The sequence below is a fragment of the Penaeus chinensis genome, chromosome 19, assembly GCF_019202785.1.
Source record: "Penaeus chinensis breed Huanghai No. 1 chromosome 19, ASM1920278v2, whole genome shotgun sequence".
In the NCBI taxonomy this organism is placed as follows: domain Eukaryota; kingdom Metazoa; phylum Arthropoda; class Malacostraca; order Decapoda; family Penaeidae; genus Penaeus; species Penaeus chinensis.
In genome coordinates, this window is record NC_061837.1 from 13,436,611 (window position 1) to 13,456,610 (window position 20,000).

The 20,000-nt window shown below is 37.2% G+C and overlaps 1 protein-coding gene and 1 long non-coding RNA gene across 2 annotated transcripts in view; one reads left to right on the forward strand and one right to left on the reverse strand.

Annotated features, from left to right (window-relative positions):
* Positions 1 to 1,712, forward strand: part of LOC125035121 — a 7,026-nt gene extending 5,314 nt beyond the window's left edge. The window contains exons 3-5 of the long non-coding RNA XR_007115740.1: positions 824 to 898; positions 1,072 to 1,180; positions 1,460 to 1,712. This is a non-coding gene — a long non-coding RNA (uncharacterized LOC125035121). The remainder of the gene's footprint in view (positions 1 to 823; positions 899 to 1,071; positions 1,181 to 1,459) is intronic.
* A 6,800-nt stretch (positions 1,713 to 8,512) lies between these two features.
* The window catches only part of LOC125035122 (WD repeat-containing protein 11-like), a 16,728-nt gene continuing 5,240 nt past the window's right edge, over positions 8,513 to 20,000 (reverse strand). The window contains exons 5-22 of the mRNA XM_047627292.1: positions 19,830 to 20,000; positions 18,416 to 18,584; positions 18,025 to 18,157; positions 17,735 to 17,866; positions 14,892 to 15,160; positions 14,284 to 14,507; positions 13,618 to 13,800; positions 13,210 to 13,475; positions 12,904 to 13,025; positions 12,446 to 12,667; positions 12,035 to 12,203; positions 11,667 to 11,804; positions 11,303 to 11,478; positions 10,529 to 10,702; positions 9,949 to 10,213; positions 9,667 to 9,836; positions 8,946 to 9,190; positions 8,513 to 8,782 (exon numbers count right to left, since the gene is read on the reverse strand). The exon at positions 19,830 to 20,000 is cut by the window's right edge and continues 52 nt beyond it. Of these exons, the coding sequence (XP_047483248.1) occupies positions 8,668 to 8,782; positions 8,946 to 9,190; positions 9,667 to 9,836; positions 9,949 to 10,213; positions 10,529 to 10,702; positions 11,303 to 11,478; positions 11,667 to 11,804; positions 12,035 to 12,203; positions 12,446 to 12,667; positions 12,904 to 13,025; positions 13,210 to 13,475; positions 13,618 to 13,800; positions 14,284 to 14,507; positions 14,892 to 15,160; positions 17,735 to 17,866; positions 18,025 to 18,157; positions 18,416 to 18,584; positions 19,830 to 20,000 (3,343 nt within the window). The 3' untranslated portion in view covers positions 8,513 to 8,667. The remainder of the gene's footprint in view (positions 8,783 to 8,945; positions 9,191 to 9,666; positions 9,837 to 9,948; positions 10,214 to 10,528; positions 10,703 to 11,302; positions 11,479 to 11,666; positions 11,805 to 12,034; positions 12,204 to 12,445; positions 12,668 to 12,903; positions 13,026 to 13,209; positions 13,476 to 13,617; positions 13,801 to 14,283; positions 14,508 to 14,891; positions 15,161 to 17,734; positions 17,867 to 18,024; positions 18,158 to 18,415; positions 18,585 to 19,829) is intronic.

The following is a 20,000-nucleotide window of genomic DNA, read 5'->3' on the forward strand; positions in this document are numbered from 1 at the left end:
TTCTCCTCCCTCTCTCTCTCTCTCTCTCCTCTCCTCTCATTTCCTCTCTCTTCACTCTCCTCTCTTCCCCTCTCCCGTCTCTCCTCCCCTCCCTTCCTCTCTCCTCCCTCTCCTCCCTCTCTCTTCTCCTCCTCTCCTCCTCCTCTCTCTCTCCTTCTCCTCTCTCTCCTCTCTCCTCTCACTCTCCTCTCTCTCTCTCTCTCTCCTCCTCTCCCCTCTCTCTCCTCCCTCTCTCTCCTCCTCACTTCTCTCCCTCTCTCTCTCCTCCCTCCCTCTCTCTCTCTCCCTCTTCTCTCTCCCACTCTCTCCTCTCCTCCTCCATCTCCCTCTCTCTCCCTCTCTCTCTCTCTCTCTCTCTCTCTCTCTCTCTCTCTCTCTCTCTCTCTCTCTCTCTCTCTCTCTCTCTCTCTCTCTCTCTCTCTCTCTCTCTCTCTCTCTCTCTCTCTCTCTCTCTCTCTCTCTCTCTCTCTCTCTCTCTCTCTCTCTCTCCTTCTCTCTCTCTCTCTCTCTCTCTCTCTCTCCTTCTCTCTCTCTCTCTCTCTCTCTCTCTCTCTCTCTCTCTCTCCTTCTCTCTCTCTCTCCTTCTCTCTCTCTCTCCTTCTCTCTCTCTCTCTCTCTCTCTCTCTCTCTCTCTCTCTCTCTCTCTCTCTCTCTCTCTCTCCTTCTCTCTCTCTCTTACACACACACTTACTACACACTTGAAGAAATGGAAAGAAAAATGTAGATGTGGTCAGCTTTGAACACAGGAGTGTTTGAGAAACCAGCATCAGTAGGAGAGTAATTGAGATAGATCATAACTAAATATTTTAATATGGTCTTTCAGCATGGTGAGGCTACTCGTTCAGCTACAGGATTTTTCGAAGTAACTGTCGGGGATAAACTTGTCCATAGCAAAAAGGTATCTACATCACTATTTTTTTGTTCAAGCTGAGACATATAAATTAATAGCTTGCCTTAAAATCAAGCTGACTGTTGTCTATTATTAAACAAGGATCAGTTTAAAGAAATAAAGATAAATTGATAAAGTTTAACATTTGTAATTGATCATTCCTGCATTTGTACTTGGCACAGAATGGCGACGGCTATGTTGATTCGGAGAAGAAAGTCAACAAGATAATTGATGCAGTCCATGATGCACTTGGTGACTAGAGTTTACCTTCTTTGGACAGCCTGACTTGCTGTGAGTATATTTATATACTTTGCCTGTTTGTCATAAGATTTTCTGAACTATTGTCATCACTAATTAGGACTTGAATAATTGAGATTTTCTTTGAACTTTGGTTTCTAGTGAAAATTTGTTTATCATTTCAGTATTTGTTTGGAATATCATGGTTACATATTTTATAGTTTTGTGTTTTCTTGTTGAAAGAATTATGACATGTTGATATAATTTTACTTCTGTCATTCATAACTACATTTAATCCAAAATGAATATTCAGAGATTTAAAAATTCTTACAGGTGCCCTCGTAGGTCTCTTTGTGGCAGGGCTGCTGAGTATGAAACATTGTGCTGAAAACCCTCTGTTTGGATGGCACTTTGTGGAGGAGAAGAGAAGCCCTTTCAGGGTTGCCATAAAGAGGCCTGCTTGAGCACATCAAGGGAAAGTTGTCCTCCTTTACCAGTACCTTATTCAGGGATTTTCACTTTGTCTTTGGCTCATCTTGTATAATGAAATATACAAACTCATCTTGCATAATAAAATGTATTAAAAGATGTGACTGTCTTTCCCCTTTAGTTTTGGCAAGTAATTTGGTCCCTTTTCACTGTGAGGACATTTTTTTTTTTTTTTTTTTTCTTTTTTGACATGCATGGCTTTTCTTTTTTCTCTTATTCTTAGAATAAAGGTTTCTTTTTATTTCATTATTTCATTCAAGGTCCTTGTGTCTTGCAGTAGGCCAAACTATTTGTTATTTCTTGGCTTTCTCCTCCATTTTTCTCCTTTTCTTGGCTTTCTTTTCTATTTTTCTCCTCCCATCTTTTCTTAGCTTTCTTTTCTATTTTTCTCCTCCCATCTCCTTTTCTTGGCTTTCTTTTCTATTTTTCTCCTCCCATCTCTTTTTCTTGGCTTTCTTGGCTTTCTTTTCTATTTTTCTCCTCCCATCTCCTTTTCTTGGCTTTCTTTTCTATTTTTCTCCTCCCATCTCCTTTTCTTGGCTTTTTCTATTTTTTCTCCTCCCATATCCTTTTCTTGGCTTTTTCTATTTTTTCTCCTCCCATCTCCTGTTCTTGGCTTTCTTTTCTATTTTTTCTCCTCCCATCTCCTTTTCTTGGCTTTCTTTTCTATTTTTTCTCCTCCCATCTCCTTTTCTTGGCTTTCTTTTCTATTTTTTCTCCTCCCTTCTCCTTTTCTTGGCTTTTTCTATTTTTCTCCCCCAAAGCTCGATCTGTCTTCAAAAATAGGAATAACAGAATTTTTTTTTTTTTTTTTAAGTATTATTTATTTACAAAATCAATTATCAGTATATATTATTCCACTATATGCTGCATATATAATACCAGTATTATATAAATGTATACTATTACTTCCTTCTAGCTGTACATACAAAATTGGAAGCCTGAAACTTGGGTTTTACATTGGGATAACTGCTACAGTTACAGTAAATAAGAAATACAGAATAACTTCTAGAATCACATGTTTCAGAACTGTACAACTGCTGCATGTAGTTGGGTGAATTTAGTCCCATAAAATCTTTTACTACATGTGATACACTGATTCTTCATAATTTACCTAATACTTTCAAATTTACTTAACCTGTGTTACCACTGCATTGATATATTTAATGGTTATAATTTTTGTGTGTTGTATTATGCACCTGTGTAACCAAGCATATGTATGATTTATACTCTTCCACAAAATATATATATATAAATTTCTAAATTAGCATGCTTGGTAAAGACATATTCTGTTAAGGAATTTGCACCAATATATCCAAAAGCTATCTTATTTTCCTATCCTGGCACTGCCAAATATTCATTATATACAGGTCATCTATTTATATATGCATAGCTGTAACTTTGTATTAAATTCAAAGCATTTATATATATAAGAAAAACTTAAATCACTCGCAAAGCAATATTTTAAGCTAAATCTTATTATAAAACTCAAGCAGGCCTACTCAAACACTGTCTTGACAATACAATTGCACAATGCCTAGCAGACTTTGCCAGTTCCCTTGCCAAAGTCTGTGTCATTGTATACAAAGGTATACAAGGGATGGTGTCTGGCAGGGTTGTCTATCCATATATGGTAGTAAACAGTTAAACTGCCTCATCTATTGTGATGGTGTTTGTGGGGGAGGCTTAGGAGATCAACCCTGCCTTGGACCTCAGCCCTTGCCTCAACTAATTTGGCATGGTCTTTTCTTCTTCCCCTTTCCTTTTCCTTCTCTTCTTCATCCCCTTCTGTCCACTTATCTGAATCACTAACTCATTTTTACCCTTTTTACCAGAATACTTTATTGTAATGCTATAAGACCTTTCATGTCTAGCACACTTGTTTTAACTATTAACCATTCTGGGAATCCTCATACATGGCCTTATGAACCAAAAACCTTCCTTACCTGGGGCTTTGCCCCCAAGTTTCCACCCTATTGCTATATTTTGAATGCCACTAATGACCTTAGATTTTGATGTGGCAGAATATTTTCAAAAAATTAAATTCTCTAATGATTTTGCTCAACCAAGGGCATGGGCAGTCTGTTGGTTTGTCAATCAACTTTCCTCAAACAACAAGCACCAAGTGCCTGTCAGGCAATGCTCAATCATACGGAGTAGGCTTAAGCAGCTATATTCCAGCCTCATGTGAATAGTGAATAGTGCTGTGAATTAGTTCATGCTATAACAAAGTTGATATTTGAAATTTAACCTATCAACAATCTTTATTCTTGAACAACTTTACCCTTTGTATCACCTTTGTAAACGAAACTTAAGGTCATATTTAAGTCATAATGAAAATAATTAGTTCAATGTTTTTCCAGTATTTATGAAATTGAATTGTCTTTGTTTTTACTTAGATACAAAATCAAATTATACTATTTTTGCACTGCAAATTCATATGCAATATAGATGAAAGGGAAAATTAATTTTAAGTTACCAGTAAATAAAAATAAATCGCTCAGACTTGTCCGGACAAGCAGGCTTGTCCGTCGAGCAGTGTAGTTGGTAGGCTAATTCTGCCAGGCTTGCCTGTGAAAGCAGTCCACATGGCCAAGTTGATGGACAAGCAGGCATGCCTGACAATGCCAGTAGTGCAGTACAATGAAAATCATGAAACTGTATTTTGAAACAGATTTTGCTCATCAGGTGCTTGAGCAATTTGAGAGAGTGCCCATCAAATTTGACTACTGATCAGGCCTACTTGTTTGGACAGGCCTTACAAAGTCAGTGGTAGATTTGCATTGAATTCCATAGAGCACAAAAATCATCACATAGCAACTTAATTCTTTGTCATCAAGGTTTTCATGTACACAACTGAAAAGTCAGTTTATCTGAAAGGATGTGACATTAAGAGAATCATATCTGAAGATGGAATGCAGAATTATCACCTCAGCATTCATGCAACTATAATGATTTTTCTTAGTGTGTACGTAAGGTGTCTTTGGCCCTGTCCACATGATCGACCAATACCCAGTGGACTTTGCCCGTAGGGTTACCAGTTAATTTTGCTTGAAGAATAAGTATTGAGTGCCTGTAGGGCAGTGCTTAATCATGTGGACAAGGCTTAAGCAGCCATATCCAAGTCTCCAATGCACTAAATCATAAATTACACAATTTTTCTGTGACAAGTAATTTATTTTGATTTTTTATAATGGCCACACCAAAATTATAATCAGACCTCTGAAAAGGTGCCTGAATGGTACATTTCACTCAGGCTTCAAGTAATGATGGATAGAAGCATAACATTTCTGTTAACAAATGGCTAAGAATGCAAGAGGAATGTTAAAAAGCCCCTCTTAACCTAACTCCGATGGGTATCAGAAATCCCTGAGCGTCATAAACTCTGGTGATTTCTGGCAACGTCCAGACACCGGGCGCGGGAGTCTCCTACGAGTAGCAGAACTTTGCGCTCCACAGGCTCTGGCACATTGCCATGCGCACAGCCCTACCCCACAGACCAGGCAGTATGTTGTGATGCTTGTACATGTGACCCATCCATAAAGGGTTAAACCTTTAACAATGAAGCATGACTGTGCCCAGGATGATATATTTTGCCAACAAACCTCATTTGACTGCCGAAAAAAAGAGTGATGAACCTGTTACCTTTGGGGAAGTATGAATAAGGGGTGATAAAAAAAAAAAAAAAAAAAAAAAAAAATTGGGATCTATTATTACAGATTCAGATATCTTTTGTTCTATCTTGTACATAATAAAAAATATAAACATTTTGGGTGGTTAGAAAATTGCCTGGCACAGAGAACAAAGTAAATAACCAATGAAGTTATAGCGTTGATTATGAAAAAATGTGCTTTACATGTATTTTTTTTTTTATTTAAATTCTCTGCACAACTGATTCTAAGAACCTTTCCACACAATAAAGCAGTCCCTGACAGACTGACCAATTATCTGACCAAGCCTATGTTTGGTTGTACATACTGGGGTGCTGGTGTCTTAGCACAGTCATCGTATATACCCAGCAACAGAAACTATCAGGCAGATGGCCTTATCTACTGATTTCACTTGATCAACAGCACAGGCCCTCCATTGGCTTGCCAGTCAATTTTGCCCAAACAACAGGCACTGAGTGACTATTGGGCATTGCTTGATCACGTAGACTTAAAAATATGCCCTTGATATTCTAGGATGATTGCATAGCTAATCACAGATACTAATTAGTATTCACTAATATAAATTTGTTTACAAGCTGTTGAATGGAATAAGCAAAGATTGTGTAAATTTAGAATTTGCAATTACTTTTCACCACAAGAAAAATTACTTCATGAAGGCAAAGAGTATCCCTATTAACTACTTCATATGGTCACTCAGAATTCAGTAAAACTGAGGCAGCATTTTTAGATTAGATTTCATTATGCTGTATTTCCAAAATATGTCTGACAAAAATTCTTAGAAAATATTTGCTACATCCATATACATGCAAGGCATTAAGTATGTTATTTTAGCCTTGGAGTAGGGCTTGGTTTTTTTCCCTCTACCTAAAGCCAGGGGACAAGAGGATGAAGAGGCTGACACTATTATGGAAATGGGGATTCCTAGTACATTACAGTCAATACAATAGTATATGTATACTTGTATATTGGTATGCATTCATTTGCGTACAAATTGCTAAGCTAGTGCTACAATTAAAATATGCCTTCATGTTTTATTAGAGCTTCCTAAAGTTTAATATGCTAAATATCAGCATATCTTGGTTAGGGATGATGGTAAACTGGACTGAATTATGCTGTACAATACAATTTGTAGGCAGCATCAAAATCTGTACCATCTTGAAAGATTGAAGTGACTAAAGAGTACAGACCTGGATAACACGGAAACCTATTATGAACTCTCAATACAGGAATGTTAACATTTAACTATGAAGATAATTAGAAGTAATGTCAAAGATGAAGATGATTTATGTCTGACACTCCCTTTTAAGGCTTAAGACAGCATCCTTTCAAGAATTTAGATGAAGCATTGCTCTTTTGCCTGACTGGATGCCTTCCTATAACGGACATTAGTGCTCCATACTGCAAGGCACACCTGAGCTACAGTGGGGACATATATTGAGAAAGATATATAATCTATTTGCTACATCTTGCAGATTGCTAAAACTAGATGTTCTTATGTAATATCTTCATCTTGCTTTCCCTTTTCAGAGAGAGTGCACCTTAAAAAAGTCAACTAATGGCATGAACAAATATACAAATTAAGTCCAAACATAATACACTACACAAACTTGACAATCATAGGAAAACATGTTTATATAATAAAGATGATGATGAATATAGTGACAAAAAATACCATGATCACTTGCTTTTGCCACTGAAAAAAGCCCTTTGACTTATAATATATATAACTCTCATTAAAATATAATATTTGGCAATGACCTTCATTATAAGTACATATTTTTTTTTTTTATAGACAGGAAACATAATTGGGAATGTAACAGTCTTAGAGTAATACTTTGGCTTTCCATGATCCAATTCTAAGTACAATATCAACTTTGCAAACAATAAAGCACTTAAATAACTTCAATATATCTGGAAATCTATATACTATATGAGAGAGAGAGAGAGAGAGAGAGAGAGAGAGAGAGAGAGAGAGAGAGAGAGAGAGAGAGAGAGAGAGAGAGAGAGAGAGAGAGAGAGAGAGAGAGAGAGAGAGAGAGAGAGAGAGAGAGAGAGAGAGAGAGAGAGAGAGAGAGAGAATGGGGGGGGGGGGGGGGGAGTGAGTTGAGTGAGTGTAAAAATGCAGGAGTTATGGAAAGACTTAAGCTGTAGCCAGTCATATTACACATTTTCAAATATGCAGTTATTTGATTTATTGTTTAATTAGTTTTAATAATACAAAGAATACTCATAAGAGATAGCACTAAGGTTTATATGGTAGAGCACAGAAAACGTCCTGCATTTGTGTTTTCTTCATGGAAATAACATTTTGTAATTCTTACCATTCCTCAAGTCTTTGACAATATAGGATTCATAGATGATCTCCTTTTACGGAAAAAAAAAAATTGTCTTCCACTAAACAGCAAAGAAGATATAAAGACTCTTTCCACAACTTGTATATACTATATGCAAGAGCACTGTTATGCTTAAAAAATAACAAAAGGTATGGCTTTTAGCTATTTGTGTTGTAGGATCCTCCTCAGGTCAAGACAATCAAAGGTGTCCAGAGTATGTTCAGCCCTGACTATTTGCTTGAGCTATATTTATTGGTTTATTCTTGTATATTAAAAATGCTCTATTTAAAAGTAGTAAAAAAAAAAAATAATAAATAAATAAAAAAAATAAAAAGAAAGACGAGACAAAACAAAAAGCATGTAAGTGCCCTGATGAGTTGGAACCAACTTTAAACGGATATGGCGAAACTAAAAGAGCACTTGTACTTAATACTGGTACATTGTGTGTTTTTAGTGCTGGAAAGAGTTTGGAATGACAAGCTTGACCTTATATTTTTTCAATACAAATTTTTAAAATGTAAATCTTATACAAACAGCACAACATGGAAGAATGACTGATGTTGTAATGTTTGGGCACCAGAAATGCATGAGGCTACAGGCTCAGAGAATACATTGCACGTAGGAAAATAATGCGTAATGAAGTTAATAGACAGTGATTTCAACTGTCGTGTGGGCGCGTGAGTGTGAGTGTGAGTGTGAGTGTGAGTGTGAGTGTGAGTGTGAGTGTGAGTGTGAGTGTGAGTGTGAGTGTGAGTGTGAGTGTGAGTGTGAGTGTGAGTGTGAGTGTGAGTGTGAGTGTGAGAGAGAGAGAGAGAGAGAGAGAGAGAGAGAGAGAGAGAGAGAGAGAGAGAGAGAGAGAGAGAGAGAGAGAGAGAGAGAGAGAGAGAGAGAGAGAGAGAGAGAGAGAGGGGGGGGGGGGGGATAAGTGAAACTAACTGAAAATAATATCCTAAACAGTACAGTTACAAAACAGCAATTTCAAATAATAATAAAATACATGTAGAAAAAAATACCATTAAAATAAATCTGAGACTTCAACTTCTCACAACTACTGCAGAGAATCAAGCTCCTGCAGCAGGCTGTGCCCCTTCTCCCCCATCAAACGGCAGAAGTATGAGACTGCAGGCCGATTCCCCAAACTGAACAGGTGGAGGACGTACTTCCTGCAGGGAGAGTCATTCATGAGGATAATTTTTTTTTTTTTTTCCAAATGTTTAAGGTGAAACATACAAATCCGTAATAATATGTTGTAAAAAGAGTATCATAAATATATTCCCATGCACAAATATGATAAAAGAACAAGAGAAGCAAATGCAGAAGCCTAACCGATGGATGTTCTCTGCCAGGGAAGCCATGGACACATGAGCCGATATGATGGGGGAAGAGCCTGACTGAGAGCCTGTGGAACCCAAGGACGGGTTGGAGCCATGGTGCTGGCTGCCAGGCAGTGTATGCAGCTGCAAGGCAGCAGCCAGGAGCAGAGCTGCTCTCTGGTGGTAATGCTGCTGCACCAGCTGTTCTATGGCTGCAGTTATGCTTCCTACAGACAGCAAAGCACACACTCCCTGATCCTGTAGTTGAATAGTTTACAATGACTGATAATTACACACAGTTTGGATAGATGATTAATGGAGAGAGAATGAAGTAACAATTGGATATATGTTACAATTACCTTTATTTCATTTTTATTATCACCTTTTAAATTATTTATGTTTCTTTATCTAAACCTCCTATACAGGTTCTATTCTAAACATGCATGCATGAGGATAAGTCTTATTTTTACATATTTTATAGTCTCCCAAGCACATTTAATCCTCTGGGCAGATTAGGGTTCTTGTAGCTATTATTGCTATCTGATGTTATTATTTTAATCATTATCATTAATAGGTGTCATTATCATAATCATTTTTATGATATCCTATTTAATATATATATATATATATATATATATATATATATATATATATATATATATATATATATATATATATATATATATATATATATATCAATACTTATAAACCAATCATATTATCTGGTCCCTGACCTTGTTGCCTGAGTTAATAAGATGCTGTGCCCATTTTTTGATGATGTCAACTGACTCTTGCACAGGTAATGCACATTTAGCCAGCCAAACAGAGTTCTCCCATTGGCCATATGACTGGAGATATCGACATGCATCCCCTGCCTTACCAATCAGACACAGCAATTCAACACCTAAAAACAGAGAATACAACAAGATCATTAACAAAATATTTATGAGGCACTCACAGCACCTACATTACATATCAAAGAGTTGAGAACTCAAGCCCTACAGCCACCTGCTTACCTTCCCAGATATTTCCTGCAGCAATGAGGTTGGTGGCAACTAGCTTGATAGTGGACTGAGCCTGGGTAGAGTGGTGGGTTGCTGCCAGAAGGCAGGCTCTCAGGCAATCTGTATAAAACTGGTGATTTGAGGCATCTGCATCCAGTAGCAGTCTGACAGCACGGTCCCTCTCCCCAATCACAGCCAGACTCCTGCCAAGTGTTGCTCTCTGCGAACCTTCTAGGTTCTTGCTCTCGTGAATTGCCAGGCGCTCAAGTTCGTGGTGCTATCACAATCAAGTGTAGAGCCAGGTTATGTATGGAGGGAATATGACATCATAATTAGTCATTATAACCATATACACAATAAATATAAATCAGCATATCTATATTTTTCTTTTGAATGTACTACTAGGTGTCTCATAGTAACTGTTGCCCTGAGGCCTACAAAATGTTGATTCAGCTCTATAAATATCCTTTCATGTAATGTCCATATAAGTTAGTCAAATAAACTGACAATGGAATTTTTTCACTCTGGGAACAACACAACTCTGTTCTCTGAAATAATAAAACCCAAATAAGCCACAACTAAACTTCTCTACCTTGTATGTGGCAGCATCACACAGGTTGTGGTATGTGGTCTCCAGGGGATGAGTTGGAGGAAGAGCTGTAACTGTACTGGTCTCCTCACTGCCAGCACTCTTCTCTGAGGCTGAGTCTCCAAGCGCTATCAATTCAGCACTCCCAACACTGCTGTTGCTGCTGCTTGTTTCATCCTGGAAGGGGATGTAGAGATCCCGTATAAATTGCCGAAACTCTATAGAAATGTGAAAACAATATAAGGATACTGAATGAACCTACCTCTTACAGAATACTTCCGGAAATAAAATAAAGCCCATATAAATAATAATTAATTAAAAAAAGACAATACATTTAACCCAATGTTGACAGGAGAAAAAAATCCCTAAGAATTTTAGACTGGAGATTTCTGGCAACAGCCAGATACTGGGCGTGGGAGTCCACTACATCAAGCCAAATATCCTGCTCCAAGCACTCAGGTGCATTACTGCACCTATAGGCTTACCCCACAGACCAAGCAGTTTTTTATCATACTGATGCACATGGCGCATTAGCATCAGGTTAAAGAAAATGTAATTCTGCAACTTCTCTCGCTGAAGCTGACCTTTTACACATGGAATAATCTGCGTTGGAGCTCCTACATGAAAACAATAAAGGGCTTCAAGTATGAATACATTTCATGAAGCTATGAAAATGCGGTTATTATTTTGCAAAATTAGGTTTTTCAGTAACTAAAAGAAAATATAAAATATATCTCCTATTTCAAAAGACTATGAAAAGAAACCTCTTCCTCTCACCTTGGACTGTGTTAAAGCTGGCTGTGTGAGGTAGTGACAGGCAACAGTCCAAAAGTCTATTTCTCCCTGATCACCAAACAACTGTGCAACTACAAGAGCGCGATGAGCAGTGGATCCACATGTCTCCAGGAATTCACGAAGTTCCTCAGGAATTCTTGATATCCAGACTTCAATGTCTGGAAATATTTCTATATTAAGAAAAGTATACATGCTGACAGTCATTACTACTTATGCAAACAGAGACACACACAGACAAACAGATAGACAAACAGATAAATATATAATTGCACACAAACACATGCACCCACACACCCACACATGCACACAACAGCAACAATAACTCCAACTGCTAAAAAGGACTAACTCAGGAGCTGTTCAGGTGTAAATCCATCTTCGCCAGAGAAGGAGAGAGAGTACTGGGTCTGCCATGGCTGATGTGTCATTAGTGTCCTTAGGTTGAGGGATGCCTCCCCCGCAAGCAAGTATGGGGATACTATAGGGTCTGAAACAAAGAGGATGACAAACTGAGTATGCAAAAATGCTCATCTTAATGAGAATATGAACATGTACCTATTTAATTATTGTATCAAAGAAAAATAATTCCAATCATCTGCTTCATTATCTTCATCTGGTATGTGTGTAATATGGACATACAAATGTGCATAGCAATAGACAATTATAATAATATATACATCACAGGAAACAGCAGAGTTCAATTAATCTTAAATTTACCTTTTGTACAATACTGGCATATTGGAGAGTTTGAAGTCTTCAGGTTCATGTCCATAACTCGTAGACATCCATCTACTGTAGCAAGGACTGGTCTGTCTGAAGCACCCCAGTCCACATCAACCACCTTCACAATGTCACGTGGAGATTTCACTTGGCTCACAAGTACCACCTAAATCCAAATATAATATAAACCAAAATATCTGATTAGACTACATAAAGAAAATAATTATCTAGGGAATTAGTTGCCCAAACTCTACACAAATGGTTCCTGAAGATATTCTTTTCACCTTTCCATTCCCATCCCCATTCACCGGAAAGAATTGTCTCAAACTGCAGGGAAAGAACTCTCAAAGTCTTTGCTCAAATTTTCACTCTAATACGACATTCTCTTAAGAGTAAACATCCACTTACATCCCTGACGTCCCAGATATCGATGCCATCAGCAAAGAGAACCAGAAGTTTCATGTTATCTCGTCCAGGAGCGAATCTAACTTTACGAATCCAGCCACGGTGTGTTGCTATGTGGCGGGAGATACGAGTCTTCAGATCCCACACTGTCAAATTGCCATCTGCATCACTTAGGATGATTTCATGGCTCTTCCAAGCAATTGATGTGATTGCACTCATTTGAGACTGGAAATGATAATGAACTATTAATCTTCCTGACAATTCTGTATGCTTATCAGTTTGTTTCTCTAAACAGGCATACATTTAAATTTCAAAGAAATGAAGAGAAAAGAAAGAAGTACCCATTAAAATCCTACATTTATTATAGGTATGTTCTAGTGATATTCAAGAACTCAAACTGTAAATTACTCATTACTCAATTGGGCTATCCCAGTCAAGAAAGCTAATAAAATGAAACTTACATCTGGTGGGACCTTTGTTCCATCTCTGATTACATTGCCTTCCACTGAGAAGTGATAGAGCTGGCCCTCTGTGTCCGTAAACACAAATGTTTCCTTGGCAATACTTGTACGCTCATTCCCACCTGAAAAGCAGCATACACTTCATACTCTTGCTCTTTAACAAAAACTTTATTACAGTTCATCTTCAGTTACCTACCATTGTGTAAATTAATAAAAAAAAATTCTCAAATATTCAGAATATGTAAGGATATTTGATCAAATAACACATATTTCAGCCATATAGAATACAGAGTAAAAATAACTGACCAAAGTCTGCAAGAGACAACATGGACTCTGTCATTGAGGCCTCAGCTTGTGGCGCCTCCTTGGGGACTGATGACTCACTCTTCCGTGGCTCTGCATCTGGGACCTTCTGGGTCTCAGACTCTCTGCGGGCTTTCATGTGGCTGGTGGGAGACCACTCCAAGGCAGACACTCTTGGGAACCTGCGTGGCATCGTTCGTAGTGGAACCAACTTTCTGGCATCCCAAAGTTCAAAGGGATCCTCTCTAAAGACAACTATGAAATACTGCCTGAAATAAAACACCATTTGCTGAATAACAGTAATCTATTTCTTTTCATCTGTGTTTATCATGAGTTTAGCACCTGCATTTTTTTTCTCTTTTTATAAGCACAGAAATATGCCTACTGCGGCATATATAAAATTCTACTTACTTAAGGTATGAGACTCTGACCATGTCAATGCTTGTTTCATCACTCTTGTTAGGTCTGAGCGTAATAGTCCTTCCAGTGAGAATGTCGGTGTAGATCAGTTCATTGCGGACAAGGCCCTGACTGTTAGTGAGAGGCTGGTGCCCAAAGGACAATATGGATGTTAGGCTTGTCCACTCCACCCCTCTGCAAAAGGGAGAAGGAAAACATAAATTGCTTCCATTGGAAATTCTAAATTTCATTGGCAAGTTCAAGCAATTAGAAATTTCATATACTTTATACCATTTGGTTACCAATTCTCTGCAGTTCATTTGCTTTTTGGTCCCAGTGACCCAATCAGTACTCTTTTTCACTATGACATTCATCAAAAGCCATTCATTTTTACAATATTTTCCTCCCCCATATGGACAAAAGTTAATTATAATATGAGCAACAACATTTAGAAAAATAAATATATAAACAACAATAATAATAATAATAATAATAATAATAATAATAATAATAATAATAATAATAATAATAATAATAATAATAATAATAATAATAATAATAACAATAATAATAATAATAATAATAGTGATAATGACGATGAAAACTAATTCAAAAAAAAAATAATAATAACGTATTTCTTCTTTCAAAAATTTAATTGCATAAATCCAAGAAACAAACCTGACAGGGTATGTGTGCAGTGCAAATTCTCTCTCTAGCATCCCTGTGGCCATGTTAAAGATTTGGACAGCACCGCTCTGTGTGCCAGCAGCCAGCCGGGGCACATAATGGTGAATATTCCTGGTGGTAAGAGGAGGACACATGCGCACCACAAGTGGGGGTGGGGATACGGCAGGCATCAGGCCAGTCATCAGAATTCTCAGGTTCACACGGTGACCAATGTCCTAGGAAGGGAAGGGTGGGGGGAATGTTCCATTTAATAGTCTCGGACATGTCTGGGAAAATTTATTCAACTGCATGGGATAATACTAATCACAAATAATTAATTAGATAAACAGTATAGTGATTGTGATAGGGATTGGGGTGGTGGTGGTAATGGTGGGTGGTTGTGGTGGTGGCGATGATGATGATGATGATGATGATGATGATGATGATGATGATGATGATGATGATGATGATGATGATGATGATGATGATGATGATGATGATGATGATGATGATGATGATGATGAAAAGAAGAAGGAATAGGAGGAGGACGAGGAGGAGGATGGAAGAATCATAAAAAAAATCCTAGAACAATAAAATACTCTCACTTTTGCTACCATTACCTTGACATTTTCTGACAAAGCCCAGGCAGGCTTCACCATGTCTGCAAGTGATGTTTTAGGCAGACTAAGGCAAACACCCGAGGGGGAACTGGATAGGCTGAAGTGGTTGTCAGCAATGTTGAGGCCTGACTGGGGGGGTCCCTGAGGGGGTCCTACTGGGGCCGAAGGAGCCCCCGGAGTGAAAAGTGGAGTGCTAACGGCCACCCGGCCAGGGGTTGGGGTGGTTGTTACCTGCTTGAATACCACACGGCCATCACCAAGCACCAATGCTGCTCAGGAAAGAAATGCTCAACAGTTAGACCCAGTCCCACTGCATTAAAATCAGACTTTAGCTAAAAAAAGAATGGATGGAACAGTTTATGACAAATTGAATAACAGTCTATGCCAGAATGAAAACTATAAATAAATGTTACACTAATATCTGGTACTGAAGCTGCATTATTAGAAAATGACATGAATGAGGTGAGTACCACTGAACTAATAAATAGTAGCTATATTACCATAAATTAAAAATGAAGATCAGACACTTCACTGGCTTGCTTAAAACCATGATATTCATCAGTATAATACAAAAATCAGTAAATATCTATAAAACATCCATATTGGCTTTCAAAACTGCAATCTTCTCTCAATCATATTGGCTATAATCTATTCAAATCCATATGAAACTTGCTGTGATCTGTGGCAGAAGGCCAACAAGCAAGCCTACAAGCTGTAATTCGCAAGAAAAATATACATGGCAAGTTCTGATGATCTTTGTTGGAATACCTGCAACGCACCATACCTGTAGGTTTGATGTGGTGCAAAAGCCTGTGTGTCTTGTACACATTTACCTAAAGTATTTCCATAAGCTATGTGACAATTTATAATGATGTGCTTTTTCAAGAATTTGTAATTGTATTTCACCATACATCTTTGGTCATTTTGATTTTTTGTTGAGTTACCCTAGTCATTTAAAAAACAACCATTTTCTATGACAAATAATGAAAAGAAAACTAGAGAATGTTCTTTTAAATCCAAAAGGGCAAATTTCTCTTTCCATACCAGAAAAACAAAACAAAAAGGAAAGTAATATCTTTATACTTAATATGGAGAAAATAATGAAAGAATTGAAGAAGAAAAAGAAAAATGAGAAAAGAAGAGAAAGAGAGAGAAAATGAGAGGAGGAGAGGGAGGGAGGGAGGAGGGAAGGAAGGAGGGAAGGAAGGAAGGAAGGAAGGAAGGAAGGAAGGAAGGAAGGAAGGAAGGAAGGAAGGAAGGAAGGAAGGAAGGAAGGAAGGAAGGAAGGAAGGAAGGAAGGAAGGAAGGAAGGAAGGAAGGAAGGAAGGAAGGAAGGAAGGAAGGAAGGAAGGAAGGAAGGAAGGAAGGAAGGAAGGAAGGAAGATAGAAAGACAGAAAGATTCAAAGAAAGAAAGAAAGAAAGAAAGAAAGAAAGAAAGAAAGAAAGAAAGAAAGAAAGAAAGAAAGAAAGAAAGAAAGAAAGAAAGAAAGAAAGAAAGAAAGAAAGAAAAAGAAAGACTGACTGACAAAGAAAAAGAAAAAAATGAGAAAGAAAACAAAAAAGGAAATGGAAAAAGAAAAAGGAAAAGGGAGAAAAATAAAACAAGGAAAACAAAAAAATAGAAAACCATAAATAGAGAAGAAAGGGAGAAAGAGAGAAAGAAAAAAACACAACGAGAATAAAAAAACAAAATAAAGAAAGAAAGAAAGAAAGAAAGAAAGAAAGAAAGAAAGAAAGAAAGAGAAAGAAAGAAGGGGAAAGAGAGAATTAAAGAAAAAGAAAGGAATAATGAAAGAGAGAAATAGAGAAATGAAGAGAAAGAAAGAAAAAAAAAAGATTGAAAAAATAAGAATATAAGAGAAAGAGGAAGTGCATGAAAGAGAGAAAAAGTAAGGGAGAAATAAAGAGAAAAATGGAAAAGGCAAAGACAGAAAAAAAGAAGAGAGAAAAAGAGGCAAACAAAAGGAAAGACAGATATACAAAGATTACTTGTCAGCACAATATTTTACATTATCTAACTGCACCCAAAAATCGTTATTATGAAAATTTCATTATCTCCCTTATCTCATTTGGCAGCATATCTGACATGTATTTTTTATTATCCTTGATATTATCTTATCTCTAGCCAAACTGTGAATTCTGTCCCAGATATTGAACAGCTATCCAAACTTTTGATTTCAGCAGCTTCCATCAGATAATGAACATTTAATGATTGTGTTGGGTGGCTATTAACCCAATGAGCACGGGTGACAAGACTACAATGCCATGCCTACTGTAATAAAAGTTTAATATGCTGTCTTTACACATAGATGGCTCTACAAGTGCTTACTCACCAAGGAGTCAGATATTAGTCTTACCTATCTCATCTGTTTACTCTTTTCCTTCATGTTTTGAAGGCTTCATATCTATTATTTTGTTGTCTTTGATGTTATTAATATTTGATTAACAATTTAATAATCATAATATCAATAAGAATAATAACTGTCAATATTAATAGTATTGGAAAGAAAAACACATTTTCCCGCCAATTCAAGGAATTAGGAAATCAGGATCAGTCACTAGGGCCAATTGATAGACTCCTTGTTACTGAGCACATATGGAGCCATCTGTATGTAACAAAACTCACTAAAATCTAATGGGGACAGTAAGTAAAACCACTGACACTGGGTTAAAAGCAATTGCCAGTACTACATAGAACTGACACTTTGATACATATGCACAATGTATTACATTTTCCCATAACCATGAATTATGATAATGAAAAAAGGTAAACAAATTTCAATTAAACAATCATCACCCTCTCAGTGAACCAAAATTCAAGCCAAAACTGCATATTCCTTACCCATGTGTTTTTCATGCACTGGGTCAAGTGCCATGCCAATGGCTCTGCTCTGCTTATTGAGGCGAAGGGGTTCCGAGTGGCACTTGCGGTCATACATAACTTCGTAGTAATTCTCTCCAGCACCTCCATTATCTAATTTCAATGATACTAGTCAAACACCAGACTTCAATCAAATAAAATCTATACTTGAAAATTGTTTCAAACTGTGTTTATATGGAAAAAAAAATTAAATATGACACATGGATTAATTTGATGTTTTTAATATGTAATTGGAACCAAATCTAACATACCTGAATGCCAAGTGTTATCCTTGTCTGTTTCTGGTGAAGTTGCCACTGGCAGTAACCGTCTGCGGAAATGTGCAGAGACAGAACCAGAATCATGAAGGCAAAACAGAACATCTCTCTGCCAGCAAGATATTACCTGCAATCATTCAAGATTATTAGTCTACATATAGAACAAAAAAGCTGAGGTAAGTTCGTAATCAGCTGATGAAAAAATAATAAGTAACTGTCTACATACAGTAACAAATCCAAAAGGCACTACTATCATAATAAGGGGGAACCCAATGCAAGCTCCCATATAATGCATGCATCTGATTCTACTCTTTAACAGCCAATTCCATGCACCACAATAAGAAATAACATTTAGATTCCAATGCAGCCAACATATATTCATTACCTGGCAGAATGGTGACATGGCTCTGTCAATAGCAACAATGCCAACTGTCTGGTTAATGGTAAGGTCGAGCACCAAAATTTCTCGAGAATATAACAGTAAAAGCTGATCTCTCACTGTTTTGTGGTATGCCAGCTGCAAGCACTCTGTTAATTGACTTAAGTCATCACTTCTGTAATGAAAAGAATAAAAAAGCATCAGTAAAAAATAGGAATGCAATGCTCATGTCATAAAAAAGCATCCTATTATAGCAACCCCATGACTGCCCTAAACAATCTCTGTAATGCACACACTTATCTCAAACAATTACAAAGGCCCAGTATTAACTCAATGCCGCTGGGAAAATACTATGCTTTTTTTTTTGGGGGGGGGGGGGGGGGTGAAATATCTCTGCTAGTGCTTAGCCACAAAGGAGTCAATTAGTAGACTTTGTGACCTTACCTGATTTCACCTTTCCTTGAATTGGCAGCAAAAATGTTTTTTTTACAAATGCTATGAATACTGATGGTGTTATTTTTATTATAGACATTATAATTACTATAATGTTATTGACATTAGTAACAACAATATAAGATATTGTAAAATATTTTTGAAAATGGAGGAAAAGGGTAAACAGGTGAGACAGGCAGTACTCATAATTGGTTCATTGGTGACTTAGTACAAGTGTAGCCATCACTGTGTAGAAACAATTAATAAAGTAAACTCACACTGGGCATGATATGTACATGCCATGCCGGTCAGATTTGGGTTAAAAGCGTGTTATGCACAGATTCAAGAGCTATACATATATGATGTGTTCCAATTAAGAACCCATGACTTTCCACTACAAATTGCATCTCCTTGCATGTTGCAAACCCCCTACATCAATGGTTCTTAGAGGCACAGACCCCCTTTAAGAATCTGATATTTACATAAAAACTTTGCATGCAATGTATAATGTACTTTATTTATCAAGATTTGAATGTCTCAATAACATACGCAAAGTATTGTCAATCTTAAAAGTAAAAAACACACTAAATGTTCATTTTATCTGATCCTCACAGACCCCCTGAAACCCCAGCTTAAGAACTCCTACACTAGATTCAATCTGCTACATTCAGTCAAGAAAAAAACAAAATTTATCTGTTTTGCCTATATATAGGGTAAACATTTATTCTATATATTTAGCTGCACCTAAAATCTCCAATAAATAATCTGACTAAAACAAGAAAATATTATGACTATACACTTCACTGTAAATCAAATCTGCTTCTAAGCAATTCAATTTCCAGTGCGGTAGTGTAAATAAACCATCAGTCTTTAAATCAAACTTAGTATCTACAGTAAGTATGAGGGCCATCAGCCATAACTGTCATCTATGCAGAAGGATCAGTTAAAATAAATATGCAACTTTGCCATTTCAAAAGTTGATCCATACTTGGGCTTTGCCTCCCCCACAACCAGGTCCCTCATCTTGCGCCTCAATCGAGTGCTCGTCCTCTCATCTGTTAGGGAGTTTGAACTGGCTGAGGAGGGCAGGGAGTTAGCCACCTTTCCTGGGCTACTCCTGGGTGCAGACACATAAAACTTTCTCCCATTGGATGATGGG